General features: G+C 41.8%; 1 protein-coding gene across 4 annotated transcripts; it reads right to left on the bottom strand.

Annotated features, from left to right (window-relative positions):
• Positions 1-4106: 4106 nt before the first annotated feature.
• On the bottom strand, positions 4107-11347 carry LOC113016090 (uncharacterized). Of its 4 annotated transcripts, none has more exons than XM_026158639.2 (6): positions 11232-11347; positions 10182-10532; positions 7745-8071; positions 7554-7655; positions 6348-6680; positions 4107-6267 (listed from the first exon to the last, which is right to left on the bottom strand). In XM_026158639.2, exons 1-6 carry the CDS (start codon positions 11266-11268, stop codon positions 6224-6226), a joined length of 1194 nt encoding a protein of 397 aa, XP_026014424.1. In that variant the 5' UTR covers positions 11269-11347; the 3' UTR covers positions 4107-6223. The 4 variants fall into 4 exon arrangements, with proteins under 4 accessions (XP_026014424.1, XP_026014414.1, XP_026014430.1 ...); XM_026158629.2 differs by having other exon boundaries at positions 11184-11331; XM_026158645.2 differs by having other exon boundaries at positions 11153-11324.
• Between the last annotated feature and the right edge of the window lie 10181 nt (positions 11348-21528).

The raw sequence follows: 21528 nt of genomic DNA, 5'->3' as shown, positions 1-21528 counted from the left end.
CATCAGAGCCTCTGGTTTTTATCCCCACTGACATCAAACAGACACAAACACTGAGTCACTAAGACGGAGCGTGTTCAGATCAGATGTGTAGGCAATGATATGATGGTCCCGTCTCCTCTCAGGTGGAGGTTGTTCCCACTGCTGTCCTCTCCTGCATTTCTACCTCTGTAAAGATTACGAGCTCTACGATAAACGTGCCCTCATGCTTCTCAGTTAACAATTAACTCAAATGCAGCATCAACCGTATTTTTTACCCTCGTAACAAAAAGGAATAAAGTGTTTTTTCTTTGCTTAATAATCACAGCTTTACTGTATTATGATGTAAAATAAAACTAAAGTCTAAATACAAGAACGTCATTTTAGAATAACTCTCTCTTCATTGATGATGCTGAGCTTTTATACTCATTACCAAAAACCTCAGAGAAATAAAAACACATAAGCCTGGAGCTTCAGTGGTTAAACAACATTTAGTATGTGTGAGTGTGATGAGCAGCTCTGACATGAACCATCACTCCTCCACGTCCAGCACTGTGGTGAAAGCTGTGGACTGTGGACTTTCAGTCACGTATCAGCTTCCTGTCACACACGAGGACTTCCCGTTAAGGTCAAAAGTTCCTCTATCAGCAGTTTGTGCATCGCGAGCCTCCACCCGAGTGTTTCAGATGGTGATGCTTCTGGGTACCGAACATAACACAGAAGATTGAATAAAGACGCTGACGTCCCAACTGTGCAGGCGTCCTTTGACTTTTTTCATTTACACAATTTTAATCACTTTGTGACTGTTTGTCTTGAAATTTCATCTCTTATGAGGTGATCGAGCTTGATTACACTTAATAAGAACATGTGAAGAGTGAAAGGATGGAGGAACAGAGCGAAGTGTCGCAGTCTGTTTACATGTTTAGGGATAAAATTGTTCCAATGACAGAATATGTTTCTATACGTTTAATGGAAGAAATCACTTTATTAATAATAGATGACTGGAGATGGTGCACGCCTGTTATACTGTTACAATCCCTGTTTACATGGATGAATATGGATATATTAATAATGTTATTTTATAATAATAAAAAAAAGAAATAAAAAATCATGGCACAGTCTTGTGCTTGCTGCAAAAGATAAAATAAAATAAAATTCTGCACAGATAAATTTGAATTAAACCTTTTTTTTTTTTTACACTTGTTCTATTTTTCACAGCTGGTACAAATTAGAATTACAGGCGACCGCTTCTGGCCCCCAGGCCATATGTTTGACACCATCATTTATACACAGGTGATGTTTCTACTCTGATATAAATGCTGCGTCCTGTTATTTATTGCTCTTCCTGTTGGAGCCCAGTCACTCTGACATGTGTGACTGTACATGCTGGCTGTGTGTCGGCCAGCTGTCGCTGTCTCACAGCAGGACTCGGAGGATCCAAGTGATGCTGCTCCGCCTGCACTCTGCTGGTCTGTCTCTGCCCCTCCCCCTTCCATATGTCGCAGTGAAGCCTGTAGCTCCACCTACGTGACAGCAGCTACCAGCAGACCACACGTCACTCAGCTGAGTTACCTTCAATTTTTCAAACGGTTTCCTGCACGAATCGAAACCTGTTTGTATTTACTGATTAATGTATTAACTGAATTATTTATGTTTTTTCCCATAAGTAATAATTTCCCATAAATAATTCCCAGAGTGAGTCAGCGGTGTTTATCATATTTATTATCATCACTATGACTACGAGTTCTTACAAACGTTATTGGACAGCTGAAAGCAGCATGGCTGTAGTGCTCATTATTTTAATGATAACATAATTATAATAATTATTAATATTAAATATTAATAATCAGATGAACACTGACCCTGTTGGCATCCGTGTTGTCCAGAATAAATAGCACAGAGAGGACAGACGGCTGTGTCTCCTCTAATACCCGCACTGGTCACCGATGTTTCTGGCCTCATGCTTGTGTTTAACAGCCTCAGAGTTTGGACGTGTTTGTCTGATTTTGTATCATCACGTTTGTTCTACACACGGCTAGAAGCTGGGATAGCGTTAGACATGGATTTTAATTCAGTAAAATATCTATATATCTACATACATATATATTAAATAAAAATACTAAATTTGTTTTCCATCTTTATAAGAGGTTAAAATTTAGCACCTTTTTATTGGTTAATTCTGACCAATCCCGAGAGCTCATTTCATACATCTTTAAATCTTTTGTGAGATATTCACAACAGAAGCTTCGGTGGGAATAAAGAAAGAAAAGGCTCCTCTTTCATAAACGTTATTAATGAATAAATGTCTTTTTCTTGTTTTTCTTTTTCGGTATGAATATTTTCTTCATGTGAGTAACGGAGTGAGGATGACGTCACTTAGCGCTGTAAATGACATTTTCTGTTAAAAGTAGAAGAAAGTAGAGCCCGTGGGGGTCAGAGCTGAAGCCTCTTCCTGTTTTCTCTCCTCCCTGACAGCAGAGACGAGCTCGCTCTCTTTCTCTGCTGGTGGGCGTGAACGAGGCTCACCCACCAGTCTGCATGGAGTAATTCTTCCAGTAAGATGTTCATATATTATTTATAAATATACATAATGTTAATGTGATTAAAGTCTCCACGATCCACAGCAGGAATAATCACGAGAGGATGTTATTTTCTTTTACACAGGCGTGTGTAATGAAAAGAAGCGGTAACATCAAAAACAGCCACGCGGTGTTTTAAAGCAGTGTTTCCAAGGCCGTGACGTGAAATAATAATTCCACATAAACGAAATAAGTCCACAGTAACGAGCCTGTTGTAAGGAGCAGAAAGGTCGGGCCTGTGGGAGGCCGCTCGCATGCTGTCAGGCACAAGCCACGCCCCCACACCTTCCTAGCTGTTGAGTAATGAGGTGTCACGTGACAACAAGCTGCCACGGGTTATGTGGAACTCCCCCTTCTGTGTAGAGCTCACAGTACAGCCTACAGGCACACTGTGATTATTATTAATTAAAGTATTATTATTGCATCATGATTTAAATAATGAGGATGCCTCGTTCTGTTTCCTCTGAGGCTGATGTGCCACGTGGAGCAAACATGAACATAACGTTTACAGCATATCTTGTGACTGGAAATAGTTTGCACTGTTTATATATTTATATTATTTACTGCAGGTATTGGTGAAAAAGCTTTATGTTGTGAAAAACTGAAATTAGAATAGTTGTGCCTTATTTTGTTGATGTTTTTACATGTATTCCTTTTGAAAATGGTAAAATTTGTATATTTATTTATTTTTGTTTGTCTGATTACATTTATTTAAAAAATAAATCGGACATTTCAAACAGTTACTCGCTACTTGAGTAGTCTTTTCGCCAAGTACTTCTTTACTCTTACTTGAGTACAATTTTTGGATAGTCGACCCACCTCTGATTATATCATGATTTAAATAATGAGAACTACAGCCGTGTTATTATCAGCTGTCTAACAATGAGTAACGACTCGTAGTCATGGTGACAATGTTACATACGATAAACAGGCTGTTAAATGAGCTGTTGACTCTGGAGGGCAAAACCAATCATGAATCAATAAACACAAAGATAAATTCGATTTGTTCAGGAAACAGTTTTAAATATGAGAGGTGCTTTTTCATCTCTGATCATAGTCAAAGGAGCTTGCAAAGAACTACGATGACCTGGATGACTGAGAACCTTCACAGACATATCTCTGATCATAACTCAGCTGATCGCAGCTCTGCTGTTTTAATGAGGTCTCTTCACGTGGACGTGGGCTCGTGTTCAGACATCCTGGAGATGTGACAGGAGGTGCATGTTGTCTGCTGGTAGCTGCTGTCAGGCAGGTGGAGCTACAGGCTTCACTGAACCATATGGAAGGAGGAGGAGGAGGAGAGACTGAAGGAGGAGGAGGAGACAGCAGAGTGCAGATGGAGCAGCATCGCTTGGATCCTCTGAGCTGGAGTGAGACGCGACAGCTGGCCAGCGCACAGCCAAGATCTACAGTCACACATGTCAGAGTGACTGGACTCCAACAGCTAATATAAATGCTGTGTTCCAGGATTTATGCAGTATTCATATTTGTGATGTTTTTGTAACAAAACAAAGCCCCACAGAGGATTCACACAGTTTCTATTAGAACAGATTTCAGGCTCTACTTAATTTTATTTTTGTAGGAGATCAAACCGTCGACTGCCTCTCAGTGTTGTTTATTGACTTTCAAACATACGGCCTGGGGACCAGAAGCGGTCGTCTGTAAGTCTAATTTGTACCAGCTGTGATGACATGACAGAATAAAGTTACGTTGAAACCAAGCACACCCTTGTTTGTCTTGTGACATTTCAATAAGTCTGATGTGTCACATGGCCCTCTGCCTATTGAAAAAGCAAATGTTGTTTTCCAAGATGGCCGACTTCTAAATGGCCACCATGGTCACCACCCATCTTGAGGAGTTTGCCCCTCACATATACTAATGTGCCACAAACAGGACTTTAATATCACCAACCATTCCCATGTTATTACGCTGTATCCATATAAATGGCCCACCCTGTACTTATTGTGTCATCATGTGCTGTAAAAAACAAGAACAAGAGGATTTTAACAAGCTTTAGAGGGGAAAACCTCCCACTGTGCACCGGAAAAACAAGAACAGGTGAAAAGTATTTTGAGAATACAGAAGTTGTGGTGGTGGGTGGTGGGGGGCGGGCTCTACAGGAGGGACACAGTTGCCCCCCCTTGTCCCCATAGATCCACCCCTGTTTGAATAATCCAACAGTTGTTAAAAAAAAAGGTCAATTGACTTTTAATTATGTTTTTTTGCAACAAACAGATATTTTTTTTAAAGAAAGGATAAAATAACTTTAATAATATTTGCATAGTTATAGATATTCATACGTGTAAACAGTGATTGTAACAGTCAGTGAAACAGGCGTGCACCAGCTCCAATTCTTCTATTATTAATAAAGACATTTCTTCCATAATTAGAAACATATTCTGTCATTGGCACGATAGTTATCCCTAAACATTAGGGGTGCAACGATATTCGTATCGATATTGAACCGTTCGATACAGAGCTTTCGGTTCGGTACGCATATGTATCGAACAATACAACATTTGTAATTTATTTTATCAACTTTCCTTCTGACGATGCTGTCTGTGTGGAGCGCTCAGTGGATCTGCGCTCGACAGTGCAGCCTAGGCGGAGCAGTCGAACGCAGATTCACTGAGCGCAGGGCAAGCTAGCAGACAGAAGCTAAGCTAGTTGCAACATGGCAAACTGAACCTCCCCCACCCTCATTCAGATCTGGCCTTTGGAACTGTTTTGGTTTTATTTATTGGCTTTTATTTTGGAAAGAGCCATTTGTCTGTAATAAACTCTCTTTTCCAAAGATGAGTGATTCCTCAATCAGATATATTTATTTTCTTTATTACTTTGTTGTTTCAGCAACATTACATTTAAAAACTACTTTTGAGTTAAAATATATATTTATAATTTTAATAAATGACAAATTAAAAAGGCATGAACATTCTTTTGTATCGAAAAAATATTGAACCGAACCGTGAATTTTGTGTATCGTTGCAGCCCTACTGAATATGTAAACAGACTGCACTTCAGCAGCTCTGTTCCTCCATCCTTTCACTCTTCACATGATTTTATTAAATGTAATGAAGCTCGATCACTTTATAATGAATAGAAAGCCAACAAGCACTGATCAGCTGACCTCAGAGAGCCAGACGTTACGTATGGTTGCAGTAACTCACTGATATATGCAGGGCTCTGACTGAGCACCAACATGTTCAAGTTACTGCAAAAGACTGATTGAAGTTTAAATAGAGAGCTCAGCGACAGGCTCTGCTAATAAAGCTCAAATGCAACTGCTGATTTGTGCATGTGATGAAGCCGCATCCTCTCTGGAAGTGCACACATGGAGCTTATTCTCATGCTGCTGCTCGTTCCTTCCTTTAAAGTACACACATGATGAATAACCAGCACTGCTGATACTGCAGTGGTGCTGCTGTCCATCATTGTGGGTCATATCTGGGATTTTATGCCCAAACACTGAGATCTGAAAAGACCACCATCGAGAATCATCATCCTCTGAAACACTCGGGTGGAGTTTTTACAATAAAGAAGCTGCTGATAGATGAACTTTTGACCTTAACAGGAAGTCCTCGTGTGTGACAGGAAGCTGATATGTGACTGAAAGTTTACAATCCACAGCTTTCCCCACAGTGCTGGACGTGGAGGAGTGATGGTTCATGTCAGAGCTGCTCACCAGCAGTTTGATCCTGGACCTGAACTCTTCCTGCAGAGGAGACACAAGACAGTCAGAGACACACACACACACACACACACACACACACACACACACACACCACTACACACCTTTGACTCTGATCCTCACGGTTTTCTTTCTGATGAAGTCTCCCCTCCTCCACACCAAACACTTGTACTCCCCACCGTCTCCCTCCGTGGGCCGTTCCACAGTCAGGCTCAGGTCTCCAGTCCTCAGTGGGTCTCCCCTCATCCTTGTCCGGCCTCTGTAAACCTCGCTCTGTTCTTCAGGCAGGTCGGAGCCGTTGTGATACACGTGGGCCTTCATTCTGGGATCATAGCGTTCCCACAACACTTTAACATCTTCAGGCAGGTTTTTTGTGGTTTTGAAGGGCAGCTGGACAGACTCCGCCCCCTCCACCACCTCCACCTCCACCGGAATGACTGAGAAGACAATGAACACAACATGAGCTGTACAGACGGTAACAGCAGGTTTTTAGAGGTTAATTCTAAACATAAAACAAATAAAAGCACAGGTACATGAATGAGTTCGTCCTGTAAAGAGGCTCATGCACCTCCCACATGGCTGAAGTCATGACAGAGCTTCTTCAGCAGGTTATCAGCAGCTGGGAACAAAGATAAGCGTGAGCCTCACTCCAGAGCACGTCCACTGCTGTCGTGAATTTATAAAATGACTCATCTGTAAAAGTTGGAAACTTTATTTTGGACGGGAAAATAAAATCGCTTTGATTTCATTTGAATCTTTATTGAACTTGTGGACAGAAAATATATTTAGTTTCCTATTTGCACATTATTTGTTGTTTAAAAAAGACTAATATTTAAAAAGAGCTAATACATTAGCTCTTTTTAAATATGTGTTTCATTTTAGATTTGATTATTTTCAATTTCTTGTGTTTCCTGGATCTTTAGTTTGCTGTGTGACGAGACAACAGGGTGATGCTCACAGGCTTGAGCAGGAGAGGTTCTAGGAAGCCGAGATAAGACTGAAATAATCGGTGACTCCACAGTCGGCCATGTCTCACACACATCAGCACAGAAACCATGAAGCTCTCGTGTGTCTGAACATCTGAAGCTCTCCACCACATGACTGAGCACAACTCAAGGAGGAACGTTTACTGAAGCTGCTGCAACATTTACTGTCAGCACATGTTTCCATGTCAGCTGCTGTTTACCACCACAGAAGAAGAACAGCTTGTCCACATGCAGCCTCTGTGTCAGATCAATGCAGTGAAGCACACACACTGTTTAGTAAAGTCATGCTGTGGCATTATGGGTAGTGTAGTAGGAGACACTCACATGACATGATGTGATGCCAGAAATTAAATAAAAGAACCGCAGAAACAACCAGAACAAGAAGCAGGAAAACCAGGAGAGCTGTGGCCCAGGATGGAAACGGTTCTGTGGAGAAACATTAAACAAACACATGACCTCTGAACTCTGACCTTAACCTCCTGCATTGACCTTTGGTCTTAATCTGCAGCTCTGACCTTTGACCTGCAGCACTACTTTCTGTCTCAGGATGTTTTTGTCCCTGTAGATGGTACAGATGTATCCTCCACTGTCTCTCTCTGTGGGGTGTTTCAGGGTCAGACTGAGGTCTCCAGTTCTCAGCAGGTCTTCGTTCATCTTTGTTCGGTCTCTGTAAAGTCCGTCCTGTTTCGTCAGGTCGTCACTTCTGTTTGAATACACATGGACCAGTTCTTGGTCAGAGCGAGTCCACTCCACTGTGGTGTCCTCAGGCAGGTCAGGTTTGATTTGGCACGGCAGGATGACGGAGTCTGAGCCTCCAACAACCTTCACCTCCACCTGCTGGTCTGAGAGGACGAGAAACCACAATATCAACTGTAGAAGAAGAATCAGCAGACACACTTTAAGTAATAGCATAGCCGTGACCTACTAGATCTGGGTATCAATGTTACTGAGTCACAAGTAACAAAGTACAAATACTTTGCTACTTAAGTAAATTTTTCAGGTATCAGAACTTTCTACTTCTTACATTTTCAAAACAGGCTGGTTACTTTAGGTTTAGTGTTTCTACTCAGGGATGAAGTGGGAGTGCACGTGTCCGTAAGTCGTGTCTACAGAATCTAGCTCGCACTGGAGAAGCGAGCGGACACCGCGTGATGTTTAAGTGTCAGCTAATTTCAAATGCAGTGTTAACAAACATCAGCAAACACACAAACTGTTTGTGTGCAGTTTGTCTCACAGTGTGTCGCAGCTAAAGGTCCAGCTGCTGTAATTCAGACAGAGAGGAAAGAAGATGGACAAAGATAAGAAAGAGGACAGGAGAAGAAGAGACGTTAGACTTAATGCTTACATGTAATGTCATAGTTTTAATCACATATTAGTTTTGTATATGATGTGTTTGATAAATTACATATATTTATATTGTGAAACATCCTGCAAAAGAAACTAGGCTCTTAAAAACTGAGCTTTAAAATGAACAGTTGTAATGAAACCTGAGAGATGCCGACAGACTGACTTTAATGGGCTGGGACAAAAACATCGTCCCTGGCATTTCTGTTCTAGGTGGTCCACCACCATCGCTCAGTAGTCCTGACTATATATGATGCAAACACATACAGTGTGTATTAACATGGGTTTTAATCAGGCTGGAAGAGCTATTGTTGGATTATTCCTTACTTGCACTTAGGGCTGCACGATTAATCGTTAGAAAATCGCGATCTCGATTCATACTTATGTGCGATCTCATTTCCAAATGACAACGATTAAAAAAAAAAAAAAAAAAAAAAAGACGACGATTGTACCGCATTTTGATCCGGGACGTACTCTGCATGAAAACAAGCGCTCTCTCTTCCTGCTCAACAAATGACGAGGGCGGAGCCTTATACCACGTGATACAGAAGCTGTGCCGTGTGATGCTAACATTAGCAGGAAAAAACAACGGAGAGCACGTCAGGGATGACGAGAAAGTGACAGGAGAAAATCCGTCCCGGTCAACCACCCAAACATCAATAACGGGAACCTTATACAGCGCTTCCCTATACCCGTCGAACTCCCGCAGGCACAAAGAAATCACGGAGGCTATCACTTATCACCTGACCAAAGATATGGCTCCCATCAACACTGTGCAAAACGAGGGATTTAGGAAAATGATCAACACCCTAGACAAACGCTACACAGTGCCGTCCCGCAACTATTTTTCTATTGTTGCACTACCTGCTCTGTACACGCAGCGTCGAGCAACGGTGGAGACGGAATTTCAAGCAGGACAACATTTTGTTGTTTTTATGTTTATTTATTGTTTTTATGTTCAGTCTCACCTGTTACGAAGTTGATGTGCAGTAAATAAGTGCAATAAATATTTATACTGGAAAAGAAAATCGTGAGAGAATCGTGACCTCAATTCTAAGCCAAAAAATCGTGATTCTCATTTTATGCAAAATCGTGCAGCCCTACTTGCACTGAAACATGTAAAAGCTACACTTTAGCTGTTAGCAATGACTGATAGTCACAGCAGCTTGTTGACCTGAATCCTTGAATCTCTCCCTTTCTAATTAGGTTCCTCCAACTATTTTCTTACCACGTTGATTTCACCTTCATCCATCTGTGAGAGCACTCGAGTTTGGAGTGTTTTACACAGAAAAGAATTCAAAGATCTATGAGCATGACTGGGTGATGGGGAAGAACAAGGAGAAAGAGGAGCTCAGACAGACCATAAACCAGGCAGCCTCAGCCTGTAGCAGCAGCACTAAGATCCAGATCACAGGGAGCTTTATCAAAATGAAAGTCTGATGTCTAATCTTAAAAGCAGAGATGTTTGGATCACACACTGGGATCTTCAGGTTCTTTTCCTGACTGACTTCATTAAAGCTTCTCTCAGCACCACCAGTCCACTAACAGACGTCTTACTTTAAGAGATCCCAAAACGTTCATTCTGTTCAGGTCAGGTTAATTACCGACCTTTGACCTGCAGCTGGATGTCTCTCAGTCTCTGATCTTCTGTCCCATCACTGATGGAGCAGGTGTAGATGCTGCTGTCAGTCTTTGTTGGGTTTCTCAGAGTGAGGCTGAAGTCTAGAGAGTCCAAAGCATCAGGTCTCATCGACGTGCGCCCGCTGTAACGCTGGTTTTGCCCTCTGAGATCATCTGCTTCTTCTCGTCTCACATGGACAGATTTAGGATTGAGATCACTACGAGTCCACAGCACTGTGGGGTCATCCTCAGGGATAAAACCTGAGTGCTTGCAGGGCAACAGGACAGACATTACGCCCTCATACACCTCCACCACTGCAGTCAGGGCATGCTGGGAAACTGGCAGGAGACACAAACAAGAACACAAACTGAGTGTTTCAGTTGGCTTCAGAAAGTTACAAACATACAACGTCCATCACAGCCACACAATGAGTAATTACACAAAACCAACAGATGTTTCAAAGGCATCAGAGGTTAGTGACGACTTCCTTACACTGAGGTGAAAAACATCTTCTGAGTTTGTTGAAAAGAGAAGGAAGAGATTTTTTGAGCTTTCAGCACTTTGCAAATTCCTGCTCAACGTCTTGACAGCCTCAGATTTAAACCCTGACATTTAGACGCTGCTTAGTCGTCTAATCAACACAACAGAGGATTTATAGAGAAGAAGATGAACTATATCTTCTGTTTCAATGATCTACAGCTTCACTCGCTGCCAGTTCAAAACACAACATGACACAAACTCTGCAGCAGCAACAGCCCAGCTAAGAGTCCAGCTCCGCACCATCACTGTCCGACAAACAGGGCGGTGCCCTCAGCCGGGTGACGTGAGGGTTAAATATTTGCTCCAGTGCGTCATGAAGAGCGGATACAGAGGAACAGCGCCCCCACCAGGCCGCAGACACACACGGTTCATCACATGGTGAAGTTCAGGACAGCGCGCGGATTCACAGTAAACTCACGTTACACTTCTTATTGTTGGAAGGCACACACCTGAGTGAGCGCGTGCGCCTTCAAACAGGGTCAGAGCGACTTTCCTACCGAGCACGAGGAGCAGTGACGTCAGCAACGTCTTCATTCTCCGGGAGAAAATTCCGTTATTGCTCGATGCCACCACAGCCTGCAGCTGCTGCTGCTTCTTCTATCCTTGTGTAGCGGTTGGCAAACAGCTTCAGGTGCATTACCGCCACCTTCTGGACATCGTTACACCTTTGTTTTCATATAAACAGCTGTTGCTCTTAAAAACACAAATATCGCTCTATTTAACTCCACGAACTGCACTCATTTGAAATATTTATGTTACCCTTAATTGAACTCTATTTTTCTGTAATTCAGATTTCTGTATTTGCCTTTCCCACCTATATTTACCACATTCTAACGTTACATGATCAAATGTCTCCTGTCTCGTGCTTATTCATCCTTTTAAGTGTGCTATTTAACCCTGTGTGACCAAATCTTACTCTCGAAATTATATCCTCGTTTTTTTTTTACTTCTCTGACTTCTTCTACTGTCCCACTATCTACCTTTACCTTCTCTGTCCCATCATGCCTGCCACTTTTCCATTAACTTCACCTTAATTATACTTTTAAGGTGGCGATCATGGCTCAGGAGTTGGGAATTTCCCTTGTAATCAGAAGGTTGCCGGTTCGAGCCCCGGCTCGGACAGTCTCGGTCGTTGTGTCCTTGGGCAAGACGCTTCACCCGCTGCCTACTGGTGGTGGTCAGAGGGCCCGGTGGCGCCAGTGTCCGGCAGCCTCGCCTCTGTCTGTGGCTACAATGTAGCTGCCATCACCAGTGTGTGAATGGGTGGATGACTGCTTGTGTAAAGTGCTTAGGGACTATTATAAAGGACTATATAAATACAGGCCATTTTTAACCTCATCTTTACTGTGTTTATATTCATATCTACATGATTATTTCTTATTGCACCTTTAACAAACGTATCAGCCTGTTCATTTCCATCTACACAGATATTTGCAGGAATCCATAAGAATGTATTTCTATCCCTCGATGTTTGATTCTATAGATTAAATGAATTATATCAAAAACAATATCTTGTCTAGAATCTGAAAACATATGACATGTACTCACTAGTGTGCTAGTAGAGTCAAACCAAAAACCTGTGGTATACTGGTGCCTTCTCCAGTTTAAAGCCATTAAAATTGGCTCAGTAAAAACTGTTAAATCATCAGTAATATAAAATGTTACCAGATTTGTGTGGGTGTGTCAGACTGCAGCCTCAGGTTTATATTGTTATGTGATAACTCTAAGACAACCAGGTTGTATTACACAGTAACGTAAATGTAATGTAACAAGTAGTGTAACAAAGTACTTTCTACACCGAGTTATTAAATTGGTGCATTGTTTTTAAGACAATCAGTAAAATTCTCCCTCTGTTAACATTCGTGTTGATCCCAATAAATCATTTTCTAAAGTCAAAGAGAGAACAGACTGCTGTGCTTCCTGTAATAATCACACAGGATTACAGCTGTTCTTGGCCTCAGTGCTTCGTGTTTTACTCACAGCCTCAGAGTTTGGATGTGTTTGATTTTAAGAGTCTGTACCATCAGGTTTGCTGGACACACTCTCAAGCAAAGCCAGAAACTGGCACAGCGTTTGATTTTTAATTAATTACAAATATGTACATTTAAAAGATAAGACTGTGCTCATTTCCCTCCAGCCCAGGGTGGAAAATCATTATCTGACTAAACTTTCAGATGAGTCTCAAGTGTTTTTTACAGTAGGAGGAGATTTCCAGATCTGTATGTGAGGCTTCCTAACATCAGACTTCCTAACGGCTCCCCATCCACTCCCTCTTGGGAGTAAACAGCAATGGTTGCTGTTCTGCAGAGCTGCAGTTTCATGTTACATGTGTTAATAGAATAGAATAGAATAGAATTCAACTTTATTGTCATTGCACATGCACAGGTACAAGGCAACGAAATGCAGTTTGCATCCATCCAGAAGTGCTTTAGTGATATAGATATATTACAATATATATTAGCAATAATATAGATATGTGAGTATATTACAGAAATGGGTCTATTATGTTATAATGTACACGGTATGAAGTATGTTGTGAATATGCTATAACTATAAGTATGTACAGGCTGTAGTGAGTACAAGCTATGTACAGGCTATGAACAGGATATAAATATGAAAAACTATACAGAATATGAAATAAATAACTTTACAGGAATCTGAGATATACAGCTATACAGAAATGGGAACTATGCAAGTTGTAAACAGTTGTAGGATTAAAGATTATCGAATGTACAGGATGATTATTTACACAGGGCTATACAGTAGTGCAGTTAAGGTAAGTGAGGGTGTGGATAATTTCTACAGAGGCTATATAAAGTGCTAGTGGTTGTGAGTGGTGGTTCACTCCATGTTATTATTGTGTGTTTGAGGGTACAGTTGTCCATTGTGGGTGTGTGTATGTTCAGTCCATGAGTTAACGTGGATCAGATGTCAGGAGGCAGAGTTCAGGAGTCTGACAGCTGTGGGGAAGAAGCTGTTCCGGTACCTGGTGGTCTTAGTCCGGAGGCTCCTGTAGCGCCTCCCAGAGGGCAGGAGGGTGAAGAGTCCATGTGATGGGTGACTGGGGTCTTTGATGATTTTCCCAGCCCTTTTCAGACACCGCTTCCTGTAGATGTCTTTTATGGCAGGAAGTGGTGCTCCGGCGATGCGCTGGGCAGTTTTCACGACCCTCTGCAACGCCTTCCGGTCCGAGGCAGAGCAGTTCCCGTACCAGACTGTTATACAGTTGGTCAGGATGCTCTCGATGGTGCAGCGATAGAAGTTCACCAGGATGTCTGAGGACAGGTGGTTCTTCCTCAGAGTCCTCAAGAAGAAGAGGCGCTGGTGAGCCTTCTTGACCAGCTTGGAGCAGTTGGTCGTCCAGGTGAGATCCTCGGAGATGTGGACTCCCAGGAACTTGAAGCTGCTCACACGCTCCACAGCCGTCCCCTTAATGTGGATGGGTGGATGTGGGTCAGCATTCCTCCTGTAGTCCACGATGAGCTCCTTGGTCTTCTCGGTGTTAAGCAGCAGGTTGTTTGTGTCGCACCACTCAGCCAGACGATCCACCTCCTCCCTGTAGGCGGCCTCATCGTTGTCACTGGTGAGGCCAATCACCGTGGTGTCATCTGCAAACTTAATGATGGTGTTGGAACCATCAGCAGGTCTGCAGTCGTGGGTGAAGAGGGAGTAGAGGAAAGGGCTCATCACACAGCCTTGTGGTACACCGGTGTTCATTGTGATGGTAGATGAGCAGCGGTTATCCAGCCGGACATGTTGGGGGCGGTTGGTGTTAATATCATGTTTTACATATTCATTTCAGAACCTTTAAAGATTGTTGATAAAAACTATTGTAGAGTTTTCCACTTTCCCACAAATTTTAGGCAAAAAGACTTCCAAACAGCCTGTGTGTTGTTACAAATACATGACACGCAGATCTGGATGATCTCTGAGCTGCTGTGTTTTGAAGGAAGGAAGCAATGACAGCGCTGAGTGTAAGATAAAGTGATATAAAGCAAAGCTTTACTGATCTTAACCTCCTAGGACCTGCCGTCCACATATGTGGACATCACATTTTGGGTTATTTAGACTAAAATACATTATACTGCTACTGAAATTTTAAATGAATATCCTCATGTTTATGTTGATGAGAGTGTGGGGAGTGAGTTGGAGAGTGGGGTGGGCTGCTTTTAACCATGTAAAGCACTTTGTGCTACATCTTTGTATGAAAAGTGCTTTATAAATAAAGATTGATTGATTGATATTTGGCTCTCATTTTTTTAGAAAGAAAAATCAGGTAAAACAAATTTGGTAATTCTTTGTTTTTATATTCATTGGGTCCCAATCAGCCCAAATATCAAAGAGAAATTAAAAATATATGCTGTGGAAGAGTTCAGGTCTTAGGAGGTTAAAGTTCCAGTAAAATAAAGTGATAATTGTATTCTAATTTTTGCTGTATTCTAATTTTTGCCTCATAACTTTCGCACTGTCCACTTCCTGCTGTGACAAAACAAATTTCCCACGTGTGGGACTAATAAAGGTTATCTTATCTTATCTTATCTTAATAAATCATGTAAATGACCCTCATAAAGCTTCAGCTTTGGCTTCCTGTAAACCATCTGATTTCTTGCTTTTAAGGCTCTGATGTCTATTCTGTGTGACTTAAAGCAGTTATGACATGGTCTGATTTTCTCACCCAATAAAGGAATATTTTGTTTATCAGTCTACTCTTCATTCTATCAGAAACAGTTATCACAGCTTGTACATTTTCTTTTTATAAATATATGTACGCAATGAGCCAAATTTAGTAATGCCAACATACTGAAGGAACAACATTTGTCTCTTATATATGATACACCTATATATACACTGTCAAAGATACTTGTCTTTGAGTGAAGATTTAAGGTGATAAGACATATAAATAGCTGCAACTTGAATCTTTACTGAAGCTCAGTGTTTGACACAGAGTTCATGTTCACTGCTGCAATAACTAATAATGACTATTATAATAACTATAATATTGGCCATATTATATTTTCATTACCAAAGTGAGATGACTTTGAACTCATGAACAACATTAGCTAATTGTTATTTACTAACTGATCTTAAAATGCCTGTTCAGCACAGAAATGAAGCCCAACAATCATGTTTTAGAATCAGAATCAGAATCAGAATCAGAAAGGGTTTTATTGCCAAATGTTGAGCAGGTTTACAACATTAGGAAATTGCTGCGGTGCTTCAGTGCAAACATAGTGTCATAAATAGCACTTAAATAGACATGAAAAAAAAATAAAAGTAAGAATAAGAATTAAAAGTGCTACGTTGAAAGATATATACGAGTGCAGGTGGTGATCAGTGCCAAACATGGAATGATGCAGTGACACAGCGTAGGGTCATGTGTTAGTGGCGGGGACAGTCATGTGGTTATTGTTCATGTGTCCAACAGCAGAGGGGAAGAAACTGTTCTTATGGCGAGAGGTTCTGGTGCGAATGGACCGGAGCCTCCTGCCTGAGGGGAGCAGGTCAAACAGACTGTGTCCAGGGTGAGAAGGGTCAGCTGAGATCCGAGCTGCACGCCCCAGTGTCCTGGAGGTGTACAGGTCCTGCAGAGATGGGAGTCTGCAGCCAATCACCTTCTCAGCAGAGCGCACAACACGCTGCAGTCTCTGTTTGTCCCTGATAGTGGCTCCAGCGTACCACACGGTGATGGAGGAGGTGAGGATGGACTCGATGATTGCAGTGTAGAACTGCATCATCGTCCGTGTTGGCAGGTTGAATTTCTTCAGCTGCCTCAGGAAGTACATCCTCTGCTGGGCTTTCTTGATGACGGAGGTGATGGTGGGCTCCCACTTCAGGTCCTGGGTGATGGTGGTACCCAGGAAGCGGAATGAGTCCACAGAGGTGATGGGGGTGTCAGTCAGGATGATGGGGGGGAGTGGGGCTGTGTGCTTCCTGAAGTCCACAATAATCTCCACTGTCTTCTGGGCATTCAGCACCAGGTTGTTGTGGCTGCACCAGGACACCAGACGTTCAACCTCCCTCCTGTAGGCAGACTCATCCCCGTCCGAGATGAGTCCAATAACGGTGGTGTCATCTGCAAACTTGATTAGCTTGACAGACTGGTGGGTGGAGGTGCACCAGTTGGTATACAGGGAGAAGAGCAGAGGAGAAAGAACACAGCCCTGAGGGGAGCCGGTGCTGATGGTCCGGGAGTCCGAGACATTCTTTCCCAGCCTCACATGCTGCTTCCTGTCCGTCAGGAAGTCAGTGATCCACCGGCAGATGGGATCAGGCACATTCATCCCATTCATCCCATTACAGTCCCGAGGTCTCAGCCTCAGATACTCAGCTAATCACACAAAGCTCATGTTGAAACAAACAAATGAACAAGATATGTTCTCCTTCATTTCTGTCAAACAAAGCTGTATGAAACGTTTCCAGCTGTTAGTATAATGGTTGCTAGGCAACCTGGGCAGCGCGATGGAGGCTAGACCGTCCCATTTCACAAGCCTCTCACTCCCAGCCTTAGGGGTCTTTGAGTACACAGCCCTTGTGGACCGTTAAGGCTGCGTACTTTAACCCTTTAAGTATGGGCTCAAAATGTGGTCATAAATATTTTCTACACTAAATCAGGATGTATGTGTAAAAAAGATTTGTGTGTGGACTTAGCCAAAAAAAAAAAAAAAAAAAACCCTGCAAGTTACAAGTACGAATTTTGACCCTATTTTTCTTCCTTTCATCTGATTGGTCAATGTCATGTCAATCACAAATGTAATAATCCAATCGAGAACAGATGTGTTTGGCCGTTGGAGGGGCGCTTGTGAGGATTGTTTGAGGATTGTGAGTGATTGCTGAAAATGTTGAAATGTACTCACTCACTTTTTATTATTATTTGTAAATATGTGTACAAATGGTTGGTTTTTTGTACTGTTTTTATCAATAAATGTCAGCAACAAAGGACATACACCCATGTGTGTTGATTTCTCCCTAAGATGGCAAACTGAAACACTCCAAGTTGGTGACTTTTGGAGATTTATTTCCCTGGATGATTGAGAATGCATCAAGACGAACACAAAAGGAAGTTCACAGCTTTTAGCAGCTCCCCCACCCCCTCATTCACACCCCCCACTCCCCTCCCTCCAGAATTCCCAGGTAACAACCTAATTTACATATGAATGACTAGCCAATTTAGCTTCCACTTGGCTGAAGCTAAAGCCTAGCTAAAAGCCATTTGGCTGGTAGGAGGGTTTTAATGGTAGAAAAGCCAACTGGCTGCTCTCCGGGGCTCTAAGTGTTATGAGAGGTGAAAACAACAAAAGCGAGGGTGTCGAGTACAGAACTAAAACATAACCTAAACTGGGAAAACTAGAGAACAAACCTGAAACCATAATATCCCAGGACGAACATGGGATGGAGAATAGAGAAGGCAGAGTTACACAGACAACGCGACAAGGAACATAGGCAGGCACACGCTATAAATACACATGAGATAACGAGGGAATGACACACCAGAGGGAAACACAGCTGAACCTAATTAGGCAAGACAAGGAAGTAAAACAGAATACGCTAACATGACACGGGACCTTCAAAGGAAAATAGGAAATTCACAAACACAAACTCAGGGACACGAAGAGAGCACAAGGGGAGGACACAGGAAACCAAAACCAGAATTAAGTAGGACATGAGATAATAATATTAAACACAAAATGCTGGGTCAAACGACCCAGGACCATGACACATTTAGCCTGGAGAAAAAGTTTGTTGTTGTATAAGAAAGCCCTCTGCAAAGCCAGAACATCCCACTATTCATCATTGATTGAAGAAAATAAGAACCATCCTAGATTTCTCTTCAGCACTGTAGCCAGGGTGACAAAAAGTCAGAGCTCTTTTGTGAGAAATCTCACAGATGTAATATTATCTCCAATTTCTCCAATTGATCTTTCTGAGTTAACTTCAATAATTACTTTCCTCCAAATCATCGTGTCTTTTAGACCAAATTCCCACAAAACTGCTCAAAGAAGTCCTGCCATTAATTAATTCTTCAATCTTAAATATGATCAACCTATCTCTAATGATCGGCTATGTACCACAGGCCTTCAAGCTAGCTGTAGTTAAACCTTTACTCAAAAAGCCATCTCTAGACCCAGCAGTCTTAGCTAATTATAGGCCAATCTCCAACCTTCCTTTCATATCAAACATCCTTGAAAGAATAGTTGTCAAACAGCTAACAGATCATCTGCAGAGGAATGGTTTATTTGAAGAGTTTCACTCAGGTTTCAGAGCTCATCACAGCACAGAAACAGCCTGCTAGACCTTAGTGCTGCATTTGATACTGTTGACCATAATATCCTATTAGAGTGATTAAAACATGCTGTAGGTATTACAGGTACTGCACTGCAGTGGTCAATTAGTTCCACAGTGTTCAGTGCTAGGACCAATTCTGTTTACATTATACATGCTTCCCTTAGGCAGCATCATTAGAAGACAAAAGCATACATTTTCACAGCTATGCAGATGACACCCAGCTTTATCTGTCCATGGAGCCAGATAACACACACTAATTAGTTAAACTGCAGGAATGTCTTAAAGACATAAAGACCTGGATGGCCGCTAACTTTCTGCTTCTTAATTCAGATAAAATTGAGGTCATTTTACTCGGCCCTGAAAATCTTAGAAATATGGTATCTAACCAGATTCTTACTCTGGATGGCATTACCTTGGCCTCCGGTAACACTGTGAGGAACCTTGGAGTCATTTTTGACCAGGACATGTCCTTCAATGCACATATTAAGCAAATATGTAAGACTGCGTTCTTCCATTAGCGCAACATCTCTAAAATTAGAAATATCCTGTCTCAGAGTGACGCTGAAAAACTAGTTCATGCATTTATTACTTCCAGGCTGGACGACTGTAATTCATTATTATCAGGAAGTCCTAAAAATTCCCTGAAAAGAATAGAATAGAATAGAAAAATCCTTTAATTGTCTCACAGGGGGAAATTTGGGTGTAACAGCAGCAAGAAAAACACATACAAACAGTACACAAGACACAGAACAGAAACATACACAATTTTTTACATATTTACATGAAGGAAAGTCTTCAGTTAATCCAAAATGCTGCAGCAAGAGTACTGACAGGCCCTCATTGGCTTCCTGTTAAATCCAGAATTGAATTCAAAATCCTGCTCATCACATACAAGGTCGTAAATAATCAGGCCCCATCTTATCTTAATGACCATATCACCCCATTAGAGCACAGGATGATCCACGGCTTCCACCTCAGCTCTTTTTCCAAAAAGAAGAGTGCTGTCTGCTGCCGCTCATACAAGTCGACATCAACTAGGTCCAGTTCGTGTCTTTGCAGCAGGTGTTGTTCTTCTGTCAGTGTACTGTGTGGAAAATGGAGAAAGAGGACCCAAATGCAGGACTTGCAGGCTGGTTAAGAATGAGCACGGTGCTTATAATAAAGACTGGATAAACTTAACTACAAGTCTAAGCTTTGTTTTATATTTTAATACTGTCATTTGTTTTACTTTGGTTGTTGTAAAGTTTTTCCCACATCATAACTGGAAAACTGTTCAATCGTACAGTCTGGTCCTGAAAACCTGGGCCTTCTTTGAAAGGCTGTTCCGTTTGAGCTCCATAACCAGTTTCTATAATACCTCGAAAGTATACTTTTCCAGTGGGTAGGTGAGGTTCAAAGTGTACATTAATCCAAACAGCATTGCAGCTGCTAGGGTATAGTTATCCAAATCCTGCAAGACTCTCTGGCCTCCAAGGACTATCCCAATGTCCTCAGGGCTGCCGCTGGCATCTCTTGACTTTATGATGTAAATTCCCATGGTTGTTTCCTTATTAGATCGTTGGATAATGGCTTCATCTGTGGCCTAGAAAATGCAGAATTCCAAAATTTAATTCAACAGAACACTGGTCAAAGAACATTATACCAAATCTTATTTTAATCTGTGTCACTATTCCAAAAAATGTTAATATTAACACATTAGGTGAACAAAAATGGATTCTAGCGATTTTTCCATTTCAGCCCTGCCCGTCGGGCTATCATAGGAAAGAAAGATATGTCAATGCTTTTGCATTCTTTCGCAAATGTAGCTGAGTAACTATGTCATCGGCATCGATCAGCCACTGTCAATATGCGACACATTGAAATCGCGTTTGAATTTGCGCTTGTTTTTTGCTTTCACTTTCACTTTGCGATCGTGCGAACTGTGTGTAGAGAGCGGCAGCACTGATTGGTGAGTGACGATTAATTGCGCACCAATTCCTCTGGCATCGTCTTATCAATCGTTAGCTTACTATCAGACATGACAAACATCTCCTGCAGCAAGCTTAAACGTGATAGAGGTTGATTGCGCAGAGAATTGCTGATCGTTATGTAAGTATGTGTGTAAGAGCAGATGGATTTATGCAGGTATTTTAGTTCTGCAGAGCCAAACAAGACAGGTAAAGGTGAAGAAGGGGCAGCCAAAGAAAAGCCTACCACAAAACGGAAAAGTTATGACAAATCAGACTATGAGGGAAAAAGAAAGCGCAGCTTCTTTGGTTTCATGGACAAAAGAATTTATGTGGCTGGAATTTGACGAGCTAAATAACATACCTGTAAAATAACAACACCCTAGTAAAAGTCCACATATATAAAGGGTCTACACTCTTTTTTACTGGTGTTTATGCTTTAAAATCGTATTTACTTTCAAGTTTAAAACTCCAGATGGTAGTAGATTTTCCAAAGCGAGAGGGAGTGCAGCCGATTTTTCCTCCATAACCTTTCCAGGGGGCGAAGCTTGAGGATTAAAGACGA

This window comes from Astatotilapia calliptera, chromosome 3 (assembly GCF_964374335.1).
Source record: "Astatotilapia calliptera chromosome 3, fAstCal68.1, whole genome shotgun sequence".
Taxonomy (NCBI): Eukaryota; Metazoa; Chordata; class Actinopteri; order Cichliformes; family Cichlidae; genus Astatotilapia; species Astatotilapia calliptera.
The sequence above is the reverse complement of the archived record's forward strand: the minus strand, read 5'-3'. Positions and strand labels throughout refer to the sequence as shown.

Bases quoted from the DNA above. Each gene is read 5' to 3' on its own strand.
- LOC113016090 (XM_026158629.2), bottom strand. From the start codon at position 11,268: ATGAAGACGTTGCTGACGTCACTGCTCCTCGTGCTCGGTAGGAAAGTC. The intron at 7,656-7,744 runs GTCAGAGCTGCA...GTTTCTCCACAG, and splicing joins AGTAGTGCTGCAGGTCAAAG to AACCGTTTCCATCCTGGGCC. The intron at 6,268-6,347 runs GTGTGTAGTGGT...TCTCCTCTGCAG, and splicing joins CGTGAGGATCAGAGTCAAAG to GAAGAGTTCAGGTCCAGGAT.